General features: G+C 41.1%; 2 protein-coding genes across 2 annotated transcripts in view; both read left to right on the top strand.

Moving 5' to 3' along the window:
* The window catches only part of LOC308084403 (exostosin-1a), a 173,252-nt gene that overhangs the window by 66,620 nt on the left and 90,273 nt on the right, over positions 1-16,359 (top strand). The window lies entirely within an intron of this gene.
* LOC308084363 (double-strand-break repair protein rad21 homolog A-like) lies at positions 3,086-15,810 on the top strand. The gene is made up of 14 exons (XM_080426983.1): positions 3,086-3,192; positions 4,669-4,854; positions 5,274-5,403; positions 6,058-6,157; positions 6,420-6,526; positions 7,585-7,782; positions 8,239-8,364; positions 9,660-9,785; positions 10,685-10,908; positions 11,430-11,583; positions 12,670-12,815; positions 14,103-14,294; positions 14,410-14,490; positions 14,755-15,810. Exons 2-14 carry the CDS (start codon positions 4,711-4,713, stop codon positions 14,944-14,946), a joined length of 1,920 nt encoding a protein of 639 aa, XP_080283109.1. The 5' UTR covers positions 3,086-3,192; positions 4,669-4,710; the 3' UTR covers positions 14,947-15,810.

The raw sequence follows: 16,359 nt of genomic DNA, 5'->3' as shown, positions 1-16,359 counted from the left end.
GGATGCCTGAAACTTCAGCACTGTATTGGTTGGTTTAGACTCTAAACCAACTGTGCAGAACTGTATCAAAATGTGCCATGCGCATACATCAGTAGCTCTGTTTGCTGCAGAAGGAAAAATCTATCAATGCATCATGCTGCATACCGTATACAATATAGAATCTTAACACAACTAAGTATGCAAATAACACAAGTATTTGCATGCTTGCATGTGTATGGGAATACATGTGATGAGAGGGGAAATTAAGGTTATAGCCTACTGTTGAAATCTGTGGAAATGTGTGTCCTGCAAGCTGTAATACACTTTTTTGTTACACACTTGATTTACAGTATTCATTTTAAATCTCCTTACCCTAACCTTAACCAATCTAACCCAAAACCAGGCCTTACTTACTTTATCCTGAACCCTAACAGATGAAAGTAAAATATAATTGGCACACCAATCCTGTCCCCAATTTGCCATGCCCAATCAACTCGTTTAATGTCCAACATTTGTCCCCAAATGTCAGGCACCGATGCACGCACGCACGCACACACACACACACACACACACACACACACACACACACACACACACACACACACACACACACACACTGTGGATATACAATTTTCACTGGCTCCACAGAGTGAATCCCCTGATAGACCATATTTCACTGGCTACAGTTCTACTGCAACAGATGTTGTTGCCTGTGAGACAAATCCAGTTTAGTGCGTGCCAATTTGCAATTTGCTTCCAGATGATTCAGTCTTTATCATGTTCCTCCTCATCTCTGTTTCTAATTTGTTGTTGGGGGTCGGTTCTTGGTGCATACGTGTACGAATTTCTGCAGATTTCCCTCCTCTTCAGATTCATGTTCTATAATGATTTGCCCGTGTTCAGCAAGCATTTGAATTAATGTACAGTAATACTATTATATAGGTACTATATATTTGCTTCCATATTCCTCAAGAGTACAAGAGTACAGACTGACAAAGAAAGATAGATAGATAGATAGATAGATAGAAAGGAGGTGTCATTCACTGATGTCATTTTCCCTTTTCTCTTTTGTACATGTAGTGTTTTGTATTTGTTGATGATATGTATTATTGTGTGATTTCTTATGCTATGTTGATGAATTGAATACATGGGACCACAATGTAAACAAGGTGGTCATTTGGTGTTATCCTTTTAGCCTTAATGTCTGGCTGTACCTCGTGCTGTTTACATTTCTGACTAATAAAGTATTCAATAGACAGACAGACAGACAGACAGACAGACAGACAGACAGACAAGCCTAGATCAGGGGTCAGCAACCTTTTCTACATGAAGTGCCATGTTTTTATTATCTTGATAGTCCTGCCATATCAACATTAAGTTTAATTATAACACCACATTTTTTCCCAACAGATAGATAGATAGATAGATAGATAGATAGATAGATTATAGTGGCAACAGCAGTATGCATGAAAGGCATAGATAAATAAGATTCAATTAAATAGAATACAAAATAGAATAATACATCCACAGTCTGACCAACAGATAAATATATATAAAAATGAATCATTATTATTATATTATAATTAATAATGTATTGATTAATTCATGTTGTATCATTGTTATCATTTAGGAAGGCCTGCTGCTGAGCACGCACGCTTTGAAAATCACATTCACAGATAGACTTACACAGTGGCGGGTAAAGTAACCAAGTACATGTACTCAAGTACTTTACTTAAGTAAACTTTTTAGGTATTTTTTACTTTCTTCAGTATTTACAATTTTCGATACTTTTACTTCTACCCCACTACATCTCAGAGGAAAATATTGTACTTTATACTCCACTACAATTATATGAAAACTTTAAGTCACTAGTTACTTTGAAGATTTAGATTATTATTACAAAAGACATTAACCACTTCAGCCGTATATTTAGGCCATTTGAAAACAGCCGATCTACAAGCTCACAATGCGTGGCGATGCCATGCATTGTGAGCTTATAGATCGGCTATTTTCAAAAGATTGTATAAACATTTTGAACTTGTGAAATGGGGACATTCTGCACAATGACTACTTTTACTTTTGGTACTTTAATAATATACGTTGATGCCGATACGATACTTTTGTACTTTTACTCAAGTGGATTTTGAATACGGGACTTCTACTTGTTGTAACAGAGTATAATCGAAATCCACACTGCAGTATTGATACCATAGAGTTAAAAATAAGGATTGATACTTTTACTTAAGTAAAACATGAGTGAGTACTTGTCTTCTTCCATCACTGGACTTACATAAGAAACGTAATGATTTATTTATTAACGATGAAGATCTGTGCGATGTCGCCCCCTATCTATCTCTGCCTGTAATCCTACACCGGCCCGAGCGTGTGTACACTTCGTTCACACGACGGTGTCGCGCGCGTCCGCAAATGGCCGATCTACAAGACCACAGCTTGTAGATCGGCAGGTTGTAGATGAGCTTGTAGATCGGCCATTTTCGGACTCGCGACACTGCCCCCTACGGACGGAGCATGAACCAAGCAGATATGGCTCCTCCTTCCAGCGTTGCCATGTCCGCTTATTATAAGCGACTTAGGCTTGTTTTTCTGTAAAGTTGCTTGTAAATAATATTGGTAGTTGCGTTTTTTTGGGCTTGTTCCTAAAGTGTACTTGCTTATTTAGGCTTGCTTCCAATGTTTATTTAAACCAGTGGTTTTCAAATATTTTCATGAAAATGTTTTGTGCCACAGGGAGCATTTGTGTTGTTAGAATGTTTTTTAAAAATATTCCAAATATGCCACATTTTATTGCAAGAGTTTTTGAATTTTTTTGAAAAAGCTCACAAGCTTGTAGATTGGCTATTTTCAAATAGCCTAAGTTTAAATAGGGCTGAAAAGTGGTTAATGTATGTTTTGAAATAATAATTCAAATAGTATTAGGTTCAAAGTTCTCATAGTTGCTTATTTTGGGCTTGTTTTCCTTAAACCTCGCATCTTTCCACCTCGGAGGAAAATGTTTTCCTAGACCCGGTTGCTCGTTTCTCTCGCAAAACCTGGCAACGCCGTTTTTTGACTGTAAACATCCTGCTGATTTAAAAGGCCTCCAGTGAGCGGGAGGAAGACGACTGGCGCCATCTTGGCTGTTTTAATGAGTACAACAACTGGGGAGAAATAACACGAACCATTCACATTTCACTGGAACGGGGGGTCAAATCGGTGAGTTCATCTGCAGCGATATTATTTAGACTCTAAACATAAAATAGGCATAAAATAAGAGCATGCATGTTTGGGATTTGTTATTTTTTCCCCCTACTCTTCGAGGCCTTCTAACTGCTAGCGGCCATTAGCCACCAATGCTAACGATACAGTAAAGTAGTAGCACAGGTTCTGACGCGCGCCTTGTTCCTGTTAGCGTCGTTTTATGTGTTGTTTTATATATAATTATATATTTATTTTAAATGTATATATTTTCGTGCTCCTTGAAATCGCTTGGGGGGGGAAAGTCTTACAATTTGTCCCGCTTATTATTATGTGCTAATTTCACCCGTCTTCCGCATTTTTTATTATTTAGGAGTTGAGTTTCACACTTGTAGCAACGGGTCCAAGCATCGGATGGCGCCGACTATTTTCTGGGTTTAACCCACTAACGTTCAATACAGGGGTGCCTTTTTTCATATTTAAATTAACAAAACAAACGAATATGTGATTTATTTCAAAACAACAACTTGTGTTGGTTGTAATACGCCAGCTTTACTATACGTTTTGTGTGATTTATAGGTTTGGAATGTTTACTTTCACAACTTGGAAGTGTGTGTGTGTGACTGACTGGCGCTTGTTTTGAAATTATGTCCATTCAATGAGTGTGTGTGCGTGCGTGTGTGTGTGTGTGTGTTCGTTGCAGAACAATGCATGTTGGCACACAATGCATGTACAACTTATTATGCATTGCATCATGTGCAATAGAACAGTGGTTCTTTTACATTTCAAGGTCTCCCCTTAACTATGACCGTAGCTTTGACCGTATACTAAATGGAACCAAATGGACCCGTTGGGGTACATTTGGTTCCATTTGTATACTGTCAGAGTTACAGACTTGTAAGGGTCAATTTGGACTCTCCTAAAGGAACCCTGAGAGACCCTGGAATCCACTTTGAGAACCACTGCAATAGAAGATGCCGATTGTGCACTTAATATTACTTATTTATGTATTTATAATTAAAAATATGGGATTACATATCTAGCTCAAGGTGCTCATACTGCATTTACTCTACTTTGTGAATACACAGGACCACAATGGAAACTAGCCCTTAAGGCTTTTTGTGTTATCCTTTTAGCACCATGGTGAAATCGTACCACTGTGCTATTTTCAAACTGTTCAATCAATCAATGCTTTTTTAGGGAAACATGTGACATGGAGAAGAAGCCTAGTACAATCTTTCCCCAAAACAATGACGTTTCAGTCACACTTTTCAGCTGATCTCTACCTAAAAACAAACTAAACTCTGTTAAATCGAATCCTTCTTGATTTAGAAGGGAGGTAGAAGGGGTGTTTTCCCCATTTGACAAGCGTTATTTATAAGCTAATACACAGTGGTCTTTGAAGGGTGCTCATGGGCAAGAGAATATTTTCTTAATCATAATTGGTTCCGAAGGGTCACCTCGTTGTACTGATAACCTCATTCTATCTTCTAGGTGGGCTTTCCCTATTGTGAGTGAGACAGAGGAGCCGGGGCAATGTTCTACGCCCACTTTGTCCTGAGTAAACGTGGGCCGCTAGCCAAAATTTGGCTGGCGGCCCACTGGGACAAGAAGCTGACCAAGGCCCATGTATTCGAGTGTAACCTGGAGAGCAGTGTGGAGAGCATCATCTGTCCTAAGGTAACTAATGTAGCTCCAAGCTGGAGCTCTGCAGGCTTGAGGCATGTGCTGTGTGGGAGCAGTTTGGGTCATTGCCTGGCTCATGACTTGTCATTATGTCACTAACGTAACTCTCGCATCTTTACGATCACTCCTCAATGCATATCTTATACATGACCTAGCCTGTAAGCTAGGGCTGGGCGATAAATCAACATCATATCGATATCGTGATATGAGGCTAGATTTGGGGATTTTGGATATCATAATATCATATGGCATAAGTCTTTTCCTGTTTTTCATAAACTCAAATAATTGATATCGTCCCAATAAAATATTACCGTCACAATATCAATATTGAGGTATTTGGTCAAATACATGTTTCCATATCACCCAGCGATACTAAGCAGTAATTCAATGTTTCTGTTTTCTCCACTCTTCAGGTGAAGATGGCACTGCGAACCTCAGGCCACTTGCTACTGGGAGTGGTGAGGATTTACCACAGGAAGGCCAAGTACCTCCTGGCTGACTGCAATGAGGCCTTCATCAAGATAAAAATGGCCTTCAGACCAGGTAGGGGAATTAACCATTTCACAAAAGAGTAGAATCAAGCTGAGTCTGTATGCATTCAGCCATAGCAGGCTCATGAATAATCATGCAACAACAAACAATCATTGCATATTGCTCTCACTATCATTGTGGTGAAAGTGGATGAAGATGGTAAAACTGGTTTGCAAAATAATTTGTATTTTATTACCACATTCACATTGTGTTTTTATATGCATCGTTTTATGCCTTTTGTGTGAGGAATGTGAACTTTTGCCTTTTGGTGCCATTGTGACATGCTGTCCCTTTGTTACAAGCTACATACAAGGAGCTTATTGACCATACACAGTATTAATGAAGCAGACTTTATACCACCAGTCTGCTTTGTTTAAATGTTTTCTTATTGTAAAAGTTAAATGATCGACAGTAAGACATGGCTCATATTCACACAGTGGGCATTTTGCTCTTCCTTTGTATGCAAGAGCAAAATTGCTGATGTGTGAAGGAGACGCATGCAAGAAGGCATTGGTGAATGTAGCCTTCAGGGTCAACCATGGGTTTGTAAGTGATCCTTGTACAGTGTGGTTCTAATGGCTTTCTGGTTCTACAACCTGGTTGCATCATAATCTGTTGCCTGGTTGACAGTAAGATTGCAGTATCAAAACAATGGTTAATTTCCAGGTGTGGTGGATCTACCCGAGGAGAACAGAGAAGCAGCTTACAATGCCATCACCTTACCTGAGGAGTTCCATGACTTTGACCAAGCTCTACCTGACCTGGAGTAAGTCAACTATATCCTCTGTTTTTCAGTTTAGTCTCCTATTTCTCGTTCTCCCCTTAAAAGAAGCAAGATTCTCTCATTTCTCTGCATGATTTTGTGACAGTGCTGAAGCACCATTAGAGATGAACGTGGTTCTCTGGTGGAAATTTCATTGATTTCCAAAGCTAACAAGCTGGTACAATTCCACTGCTAGTTCACTTAGGATAACTCATTGCTACTGTCATACAATGTAATAATAACTCCATATCTGTGCTCATTGCAGTGACATAGATGTGGCCCAGCAGTTCACTCTGAACCAGAGCAGAGTGGAGGAGATCACCATGCGGGAGGATGTAGGCAACATCAGTCTCATGCAGGACAATGACTTTGGTAGGACACTTAACCCATTAAGACTGCCTTCTAAATCAGTAGTTCTCACAATTTCAAGATTTTTCAAAAATAGCAGATGTACAGCGCGGCACGAAGTGTCACGCTGTGAGCTTGTATATCTGCTATTTTTGAATAGCCAAAGCAAAAATCTAAAATGACACGGATGCTTTCCCAGTTTTAATGGGTTGAAGGCAATGCTGACCTCATGCATGAGACAGGATGAACGGTACAATGATGTGCAGAATCATTGTATTTGCACGTGTGTAACTTTATGCTTTTACATGAGTAATGTCAAACGAGAAACCTTTGCCACAACACAATTGCCATCCTCAAACAAAGCAGTTCAAAGTTTACAACTCAATAATAATCATTTTGATTTCACAACAAATTGCTGTTGAAGTATTGGCCAGAATTCTCCATTTCCCATACAGACCCACACACCCCCGCAACAGTGTATCATCATGAGGCACCCGATTCGGATGCTATCAATGCATTGAATGGGACATTATCACCTCTTATTAGACCTTTGAATGGGCGAAATAGGCGACATACTGACCTACCCGCGATTTATCAGACCATTCATTGGGTGTTATCAAGACATACTGACCTACCAACGGAGATGACTTAAATAGTTCAGTTTCGGTTTTGGTTTCGGACCATGACGGAGGCGCGCAGTCACAGGCGAACCGTCACCCCGTGAAGGACCACCGAGGGAGCTAAAGCGACCGAGTTGCCGTCCTGAACGGTGTGACGTTCGCCTGTGCCTACTCAGCGCCGTTCGAGTTATGTACCGATAGGCACAGAATCGTAAATATTGTTGTGGGGACTGCTCCGCCTCCAAGTAGGTCAGTAGCTCCTGATTACGCCCCATGAATGGTCTGACAAATCGCGGGTAGGTCTAAATCGCGCCTACTCGCCCATTCAAAGTCTGATAAAACGTGATAATCTCCCATTCAATGCATTGATAGCATTCGAAGCCGCTGCATGAGGCGGTCAGTTGCAGTATTGCAGTTAAGAAACCTCCATCTTTAATAATTACAACCTGTTGTTTCTTCCAGCTGACTTTGGCATGGATGACCGTGAAATGATGCGTGATGCCACTGCGTTTGAGGAGGACCTCATGCACGGTGCCACAGCCTCTAACCTGCTGCTGGAGGCTGAGCCCGGCCCAGCCAATCTCCCCGACAAGTCCAATCACATGGAGTATGATGATTTTGGGGACAATACCATGGGCAACAGTGACGGTGGAATGCTAGGTGAGTAATTGTGGGGTATAAGCAGAATGCTACAAAATGTCATGGGACTGTAATTGTATTATGAAACCCTGAGTTTGTTTAGTTGCTGAATGCTTTTTCTAAATTGTTTTATTTAAGACCTAGATCTTTCCGTCTGGTACTGTTAAACTGATCAGGTTCATCCTTGACGTACGTGGGAAATGTGCTTTGATTCACTCCCCTCAGGTCATGGAAGTGTGGGAGTCACATTTCTAGTGTAAGTGTGATGGATCTTTGTGGTGGGTGGACTGATGGCTTTCATCGTACCCCAGGGGTCTATACATGATGGTCCACTTCTTTTTAGCTGAAAATGGCAGATCTATAAGCTCACAGCGTGTTGTGCCGAGTATTCGCCTATTATGAGATGAATAGAATGGGTTGTTAAAGTGAAGTTGAAAGGTGCTTGTCTGAATATTTCCTCCCACTACTCTCTCTCAGTGGACAAGCTGCTGAGTAATGAGGACGGTGGTGGTATCTTTGATGACCCTCCAGCCATCACAGAGAGTGTCATGATGCCTCCAGACCACGGAGATGATGAAGACGACTTTGACAACCTCCAGTCCCGTAAGTAAAGCATTTTTCATTTGGAATTTTTTCCCCCTCTGGTTATCATACACACTTGTCAACGTGTGCTAGGTTGCTTTATATTTGACGAACGTGTGCTATGCGAACGTGTGCTATGTTGCTTTATATTTGACTTCACACAACAAAGGCAAATCTGTCAGATGTATGACTGTAGGACAATTTGGGTGTTTATTCTGTGCATAATATCTTACAGCAAGGTAAACTGTGATATATTGGCACCGGGGTGCTGCTGTCCAAGAACAGCACACCAGTATAGCATGACCTCAAGTGTATTATATTTTCATTGTTAATATTTAGGATCATGAAACGAGAAAACAGCCAGCACTCCGTATTAATGTCCTGACCTTTTCATTGATTTATTAGCCTCAGCCAGGACACAAGTTTTGACCTGGTCGGTCTTTCCCAGTGCTGTGTGAACACAGCAGGAAGTGATGTTAACATACAGTAACAAAACTTGGAAAACCATCTGTTTATATGAAATGGATATTTCTCAACAATTATCTTAGTTATACAACATTGTTCTTGTGAAGCAGTTTGTTAATTAATGCTATTTATTAACATTATACAAATCGCTAGTGTCATTTTGCTGCTGTTCTGGCCTGGCAAAGAGCTCTAAAGAGCGGACAGACAGCCCTCGCTGGGTGTGGCTAGTCTCACACGACATTATTTGAAATGGACGGAAACAAACTGCAGTGTGGACATGAAAAATATTTAAGTTTTAAACTAGCAGTTGTAAATACACAGACAACTATAAACATACATAAACAATCTATCCCCAGTCTTGTGGGAGCAGCCGCTGACTTGCGGTACTCCTTCGTCACGCAGGAGAGCTGGCACAGGTGGCGGAGGAGAAATGGAGAATCCGTTGAGGGTCTCTTGCAGCTTGTTTGTAAACATCCTTTTCATTTGATCTGATAAATAGGTCATGTAGTTGCTCACTTATGATTAATTTATTGCAGCTACAGCTGCTAGTTTAAATCCTTGTTTTAAAAATGTGCTACTTCATACAGTCTGTTACTTCACCTCGATAGAATTTGAAACGTTGACACCAGTTGACAGGCTGTCGCACACAACCTGTAACCTCGTCCCGTTGGCTACTGTGAACACCAATCAATATCCAGGACTAGATTAGTTTTTGCAGGCATCACGTAATCGTATAAAGTTTTGACTACAAAGAGCTCGGGGAGACCCTGTAAAATTCCCAACATACCAGAAAGTTGAGAGGAAGATGGATACTTTGCATCTAATTTTGTAACTTCTCTTGTTGTATCCAGCCAATCCAGAGAGCCCGGACTCGGGTCCAGCTGAGCCCCTGCCTGCTATGGCTGACCAGACCGAACAGACCACCCTGGTTCATAATGAAGAGGAGGCTTTCGCCCTGGAACCCATAGATATCACTGGTGAGACCTGCGTCTGATGTTTGAAGAGGTGGTAGTGGGTTGCTTTTATGGACAGAATACTGCTATTAAGTTATATTGGCCATTTCCCATTAGTAATTACTAGGGCTGTGAATCTTCTGCTATATCATGATTTGATTCTGATTCTTGGGGTCACGATTCGATTAAAGATCTCATTTAAAAATGATTCCCAATCAGTTTTAACTAAATCATTTAACAGTCGAATTGTTTTCATCTGGACTTATTTGTATTCACAACGGTTGCATTATTTTCATCTGGACTTTAACAACCACGTCTAGCCTACTTATTACTTCCAACAGCTCAAACAAAAATTATATAATACCGAGAGGGTTGTTTGTAAAAATTCGTGGCTTTGATGGAATCTAGATTAGGTGTAGTTCTATATGATGCCGAAACACAACATAATTTCCTTGATGCAAGTAACATTAACGAGTGTCAGCTGGACAGTGACACACAGACACAGACACACACACACACACCCCCACCCACCTCAGCTGAGCTGAACCGAAAGTGACTGGAGTTGGTTTAATTTTGACATGATAATGTTTACTGTGATGTAACTATGCACCAGCAAAAAAAAATTGTGATCATTGAATCGTTGATAATAAGAATCGTGATTTTTCTTTTTTCTTTTTTACATGAATCGATTATTTTTCCCAACACCCCTAGTAATTACCAGTATTTTTGGGGTGGCCTGATTTCTGCAAAAGTAGACTGCAGTGCAAAGAACACTATTTGGTTCTAGTCAGTTAATTTAGTCCGTTAATTAATGGTGTTTTGACATGTAGTCCCACCTCACACCTTCCCTCTTCTATCACCCGAGGGAAAAAGGCAAATGGAGCGACTGAACTTATCAATGCTCATGTGTGTAACTCTTCCAGTGAAAGAGACTAAGGCGAAGCGCAAGAGGAAGCTGATTGTGGACAGTGTGAAGGAGCTGGACAGTAAGACCATCAGAGCCCAGCTGTCTGACTACTCTGACATCGTCACCACCCTAGACTTGGCTCCTCCTACCAAGAAGCTGATGATGTGGAAGGAGACTGGAGGAGTCGAGAAGCTTTTCTCTCTCCCTGCACAGCCACTCTGGAACCCTAGGCTGCTCAAAGTGAGAAGAGAGAGAGAGTGTGTGTGTGTGTGTGTGTGTGTGTGTGTGTGAGAGAGAGAGAGACGGAGAGAGATATTAGACCACCATACAACCATGTGGGATTTCATGAGCTTGCAAGCTGGCAGTCAGTCACTTGTCGCCTGAAAATCTATTGCGAATGTGTAATAGAGAAAATGACATCAGAGATCTGTTAGTGCATGCAGGGCGTGAACTGGTTCAGCACAGGAGAAGGGGGAATTACAATTCTCATATATATTTTTTTACTGAAGTTCTGTTCTGTCTGGGGGGTTTAAAACAACATTTCTTTTAAAAAGAAGTTGAAACATTGAAACTACACGATAGCTTGTTCAGTCTTTCTTGTCATGCCCACGCCCAGCTGTCAAGAATAAAAGAAACGATTTATTGATGCATAATTCAGCAGGCCGCTCTTCCCCTAAGGGGAATTCATTGCTGAATTTGCACAAGTTTTGAGGTTTTTCATTATTAATTTCTTTCTATTTTAATTTCTTAACGTCTGTCAGATGTTCACCCGCTGCCTGACACCACTGGTGCCAGACGAGATGAGGAAGAGGAGGAAGGGAGGTGAAGCTGACAGTCTGGATGAGTTCCTCAAAGAGCTGGAGAACCCTGACGTGCCCCGTGACGACGCCATGGGTCAGCACAGAGATGTTATCGGTAAGAGTGTGCAAGTGGTTGGTTGTGTGTGTGTGAGTGACATTGAGAAAAAGGAAAGAAAATGGAAAGTTACATCTGACTCGGTGTGCATGCATGCAAGAAAGAAAGAGAAAAACGGATAGGTCCATAGAGGGAAACTACACCCAAACAGCACAGGAAAGCTGTGTCAAGGGACAGAGACTAGATTAATTACAGAGCTTCCCTAGAGAAGGGACTGAGGCATCACCATTAGTAAGAGGTGTGAACACAGTGGCTCCCATTGAGAATGCCTTCCATATCTCTGTTTGAAGATGTTTGTTTTTGTCATTCATTGTCATTCTTAATTTGGACTCTTTGCTTGTTCCTCGTTCCTCTATGTGGCTGCTTGTTAATCCACCTATTCTTTCATAAACAGAGGTTGATTCTTGTAACAGGCTCATTTGTAGGACAGTTGACAGCCAAGGTTTTGGGTCAAAAGTACGGTTTATTCCCATGCGACCACACACTGCTTGCCATACCTTGGTGTGGTAAATAGACAAATGGAAACAAATAATACAAGATAAAAGGCAGATATCCACCTTTTCATGACAGTCTGTCTCCCGGAATGTTGATGTGGATGACATTTATCTTTTTTGCTTTAACCCAATGGACAACAGGTATGTCACACCTAGCCTGGTAAACCCCCTCCCTCCGGAAATCTCATTTGCATTTGATTTCAGGGAGGTCTGGGATTGCGCAGGGAGTAAGCATGCCCGAACACTGCGTGTCCGAACCAATCAGCGGCTGCTAGGGGCAGGATCATCCAATCACCTGCCTAGTAGCTTGAAAAAAAGAAAAACTGTCTGTCATCGATTCTGCGACCGGAGTCTCAGATGGGAAGTAGGCTGTGAAACAAATGTGTGTCGCAAGCTTCTTCCATTTGACGGTGTCAGGTTATGTCACACCTTGCTCAGTCCAAATACTGTAGTTTGACTCAGGCCAGAAGTGACTTCTTAAATCAGCCATCCCTCCCTGTGTTCAGTTCCCTCTTCTTCCTGTCATTAACAAAATTATCACATGAGAATTTATCAATGTCCTTTCTTTTTCCTCTGTTCTTTCTCCACTCAGACCAGACTATCATGGAGGAGCCCAGTATGCTGGGGGCCTCTGCAATGGAGGGTAGTAGGACGACCCTGGACGAGACCGCCATGCCCCCTCCCGCAACCCCCCGTGGCACTAAACGCAAGGCCCTAGAAAAAGAGGCTGCCCTGCCTGTGAGTACAGTATCTCCTGCTTTCATATTATGCTAGGAATCTATGAAGGCATCTTGTAATAAGCTTGTTGGTATAACACAAAAAAACATCCAGCAGTCTTAATCTTCAGCTGAAAAGCCATAATTTGTAACGTATCATTAAGCAGATTCTTATGACGATACAGTTGATGTATTGAATTTAATTTCTGTGTAGCAAAGTGATTGTGGCTGTGGGGATTTGAAAGTACACTTAAGATAAATGTTTGTTTTGTTGGTTTTTCTTTTGTTCTCTAATGTGCAATTAGGATATGTCCTTTTTTATTCTCCAGCAATGGCAGTCCAGTGCTTAGACACTAGTGTATTATGAATCACTTAACACATCGGGTGCCAGCGTTTTATTAAAACATTACTTTTAGTGCCAGAGATCTCACCGTTTGTAACTGCTGTTTATAGCTGTGGACTCCACGGCGAGCACCCACACGTAAACAATGGATGCGTGCACGACGATCGATGGTCCTGGCTAACGCCTGGAACAATAACATCTCTCACGCGAGTCGCCATTACGGAGTAATCGCCCATCGAAAATGACTCGTTTTCCCCAATGTAAAAAGTTTCGGAGCTGCAGAGGTTTTCATCAAGGAGAGTGGACGGGGAGCCATGTTTTTTGGCACGGTGATCAATCTGTCCCTTCCTTCTCAGAATCACCGTGGGTGATTCCAGAGCTGTGCTAGCCCCCCCCTTGTGGAAAAACCAAAAGACTGAAAACACTGTTTTAACCGTGTTCGGCACCTATGCGCTACTCCCTGAAAATACGTTTTTTACCGTGTTTGGCACCCGTTGTGTTAAGTAATGTAATTTCCCATCTCCTTGTACATTTAGGGCCCTATTTTCGCCAGTGCCTTACCCATTATCCCTAAACTACTTTGCCATTTTTTTTCTATTTAAAAACATTTTCAAATAGCCAATCTACAAGCTCACAACGTGTCGATGTAGATCGGCTAGTTGAACTGTTTGAAAATGTTTTTAAAAAATGGCAAAGAAGTTTAGGGATAATGGGTAAGTCACCGGCGAAAATATGGCCCATAGTGTTTGTATTTGTTGATGACATATATCATTGTGTTAATTATTAATGCTATGTTGATGAATTGAATACACAGGACCACAATGGAAACAAGTCTCCAGGACTTTTTTGTGCTATCCTTTTAGCCTTAATGTCTACATTTTGGACTAATAAAGTACTAAATCAATCAAAGTGTCAGAAAAGGAGCAACCGCTTGTCCTAACTGAAATGTCCCTGCCTCGGTTTCAGATGACTCCCTTGGAGCCGCAGCTGCCAGCTGACAGCTCTGTTATCTCCCAGAGGATAGACATGCCTCAGGTGGACATGCCTCCAGAGGAGACCACCCTCAACCTCACCCAGCTCATCCCCGAACTCGACCTGCTGAACGAACCCGAGAAAGGCAAAGACGGAAAGAAGGATGGTGAAAGCGACGAGGAGGATGTAAGGAAACATGACTTAACATTTTAAAGAATATACCTGGGCGTGCTGATCATCTCAAAACTTTGTATCTGCCATCTTGTCTTGTGCTGAAGAGTGGGTTATTTGTTGTTCTCAGGACGAGGAGCAGACAGGAGACCAGGACCAGGAGGAGAAGAGATGGAACAAGAGAACCCAACAGATGCTCCATGGTCTCCAGGTACACACACGGCTGTTTTATTTTGCACATTCACTGCTTGAGAGTGAAAGGGGTAGCTCATCAGACTATGAATGTCAAATTAGATTTTCATTTTCATAGTGTCATGATGGATTCAAGTCCCATTTATTTCTAGTAAAGAGAAATGCCTGCCTTGAATTGCCCTTCAGAGTATATTGCTATGACAACCGACACCCAACCTGCTCCCTTTGAACAAGGTATAGTAGCAGTATTCTAATTTTGCTCCCTGTGCTTGTCTCTCAACAGCGTGTCATGGCTAAGACCGGACAAGACTCAGTCAGCCTACTGGAATTGTGCCGGAACAACAACAGGAAGCAGGCAGCTGCCAAGTTCTACAGTTTCCTGGTCCTCAAGAAGCAGCAAGCCATCGAGATTGCCCAGACGGAGCCCTACAGTGACATCATCGCCAGAGCCGGACCAAGATTCGAACTTGTTTAGATGCCCGAAGAACAGACAAACATTTGGCTTGCTACAGAAATACTTTTTTTATTACTGAACTTTTTTGGTCTTGATTTTATGTTCTCTTGTCAACCCAATTTTACTTTTGGAGTTAGGGGTGGGAATGATGGAGGGAGGGTTTCAGAAACTGTAAAAAAAAAGAAAAGAAGAAAAAAATGATTTTTGCTGTACTACAACTACTACGACAAATTGTATCATGCAGTATTCATTTGGTTTCTTAAAGATGAAGAAGAATGTCTATCAAGAATATTTATAACTCAACCGGAAGATTATTTTTCTTTTTAAGGTTTCTTTCCCTCCAGACATCCATTTTATAAGCTTTGCATCCATGCATAGGTTTCGTTTCATCTGTTCTTTTGTAAATTAAAGTTCCCCTTTCTGCTTGTTCCAGACATTTACCTAACTTGTGTACCAACCCCACCTTCAAAATAGCCCACATTTTAGATGAAGGGCCCCTTATTTTCAGAACACTTAGATTCACAGTGTACATCCTGCAGAAAGGTACTGTTGTATGGTCAAAACAACCATGTAAGCTCTCCAACCTGTTCTTGTTGCACTTGTTCATTAGGTTTTCATGATAATCCATAAAGATAAAGGTTCGTCTGTTAAAGTTTGCTTGAAGTTTATCTGGCACTATATAAGTTTCACATAATTCTGGCCACTTATCACATCGTATCATGTAATTTTTGTACCTCTACGTTATGCTTATTCACCTTTTGCGTTATCTAACTTGGTAATGTACTTGTTACAGTTGATTGAGTATGTTATCCAACATTTTTAGTCTCCGGGTAACTTGTAGTTGTGATACTTCTGTAAAGATTTGAAATAAAAGTGTTTTAAGTATTTGGTATTTTGGATTTATTCACTGGTCTGGTCCTCAATGGTCTGTCAAGACTGACAAATATTTTATTTTTGAGGTCAAAGTTACTTTTGTTTAATTGCAGATCTGATTTAGCCTGGTAAACCATCCCGGTCGTGGAACATTTCCATGTGACTAAAGAAGTTAATGTTGTGGGAAATTCAGCAACATGAACATCATGGGAAAATAAGTGCAGAGTTATATTTTTGTTAATGTAAAGCATCCTTGGGTTTTTGAAAGGCGCTATATAAATTCAAGTTATAAGTTATTAGAGTCCAATCTGGCCGACTCCAAAAACGTAATCATCTACCTATATGTGTTTGTATTTAACCACTTGAACCCCAGCATCGGTATTGTGGGGAAAACTTTCGCTGAAAATAGCCGATCGACAAGCTCACAATTGTTGAACTGCTATTTTCAGCGAAAGCTTTTCCCACAATAACAAACAGAAAATACACTAGTAGTGAGCCCTGAGGGACTCCGGTTACCCATATGGGGTTTAAATGGTTAATGTAATTATTTTAGAACTGCAA

The sequence above is a fragment of the Gymnoscopelus braueri genome, assembly GCF_963280865.1.
Source record: "Gymnoscopelus braueri genome assembly, chromosome: 4".
Classification (NCBI taxonomy): domain Eukaryota; kingdom Metazoa; phylum Chordata; class Actinopteri; order Myctophiformes; family Myctophidae; genus Gymnoscopelus; species Gymnoscopelus braueri.
The sequence above is the reverse complement of the archived record's forward strand: the minus strand, read 5'-3'. Positions and strand labels throughout refer to the sequence as shown.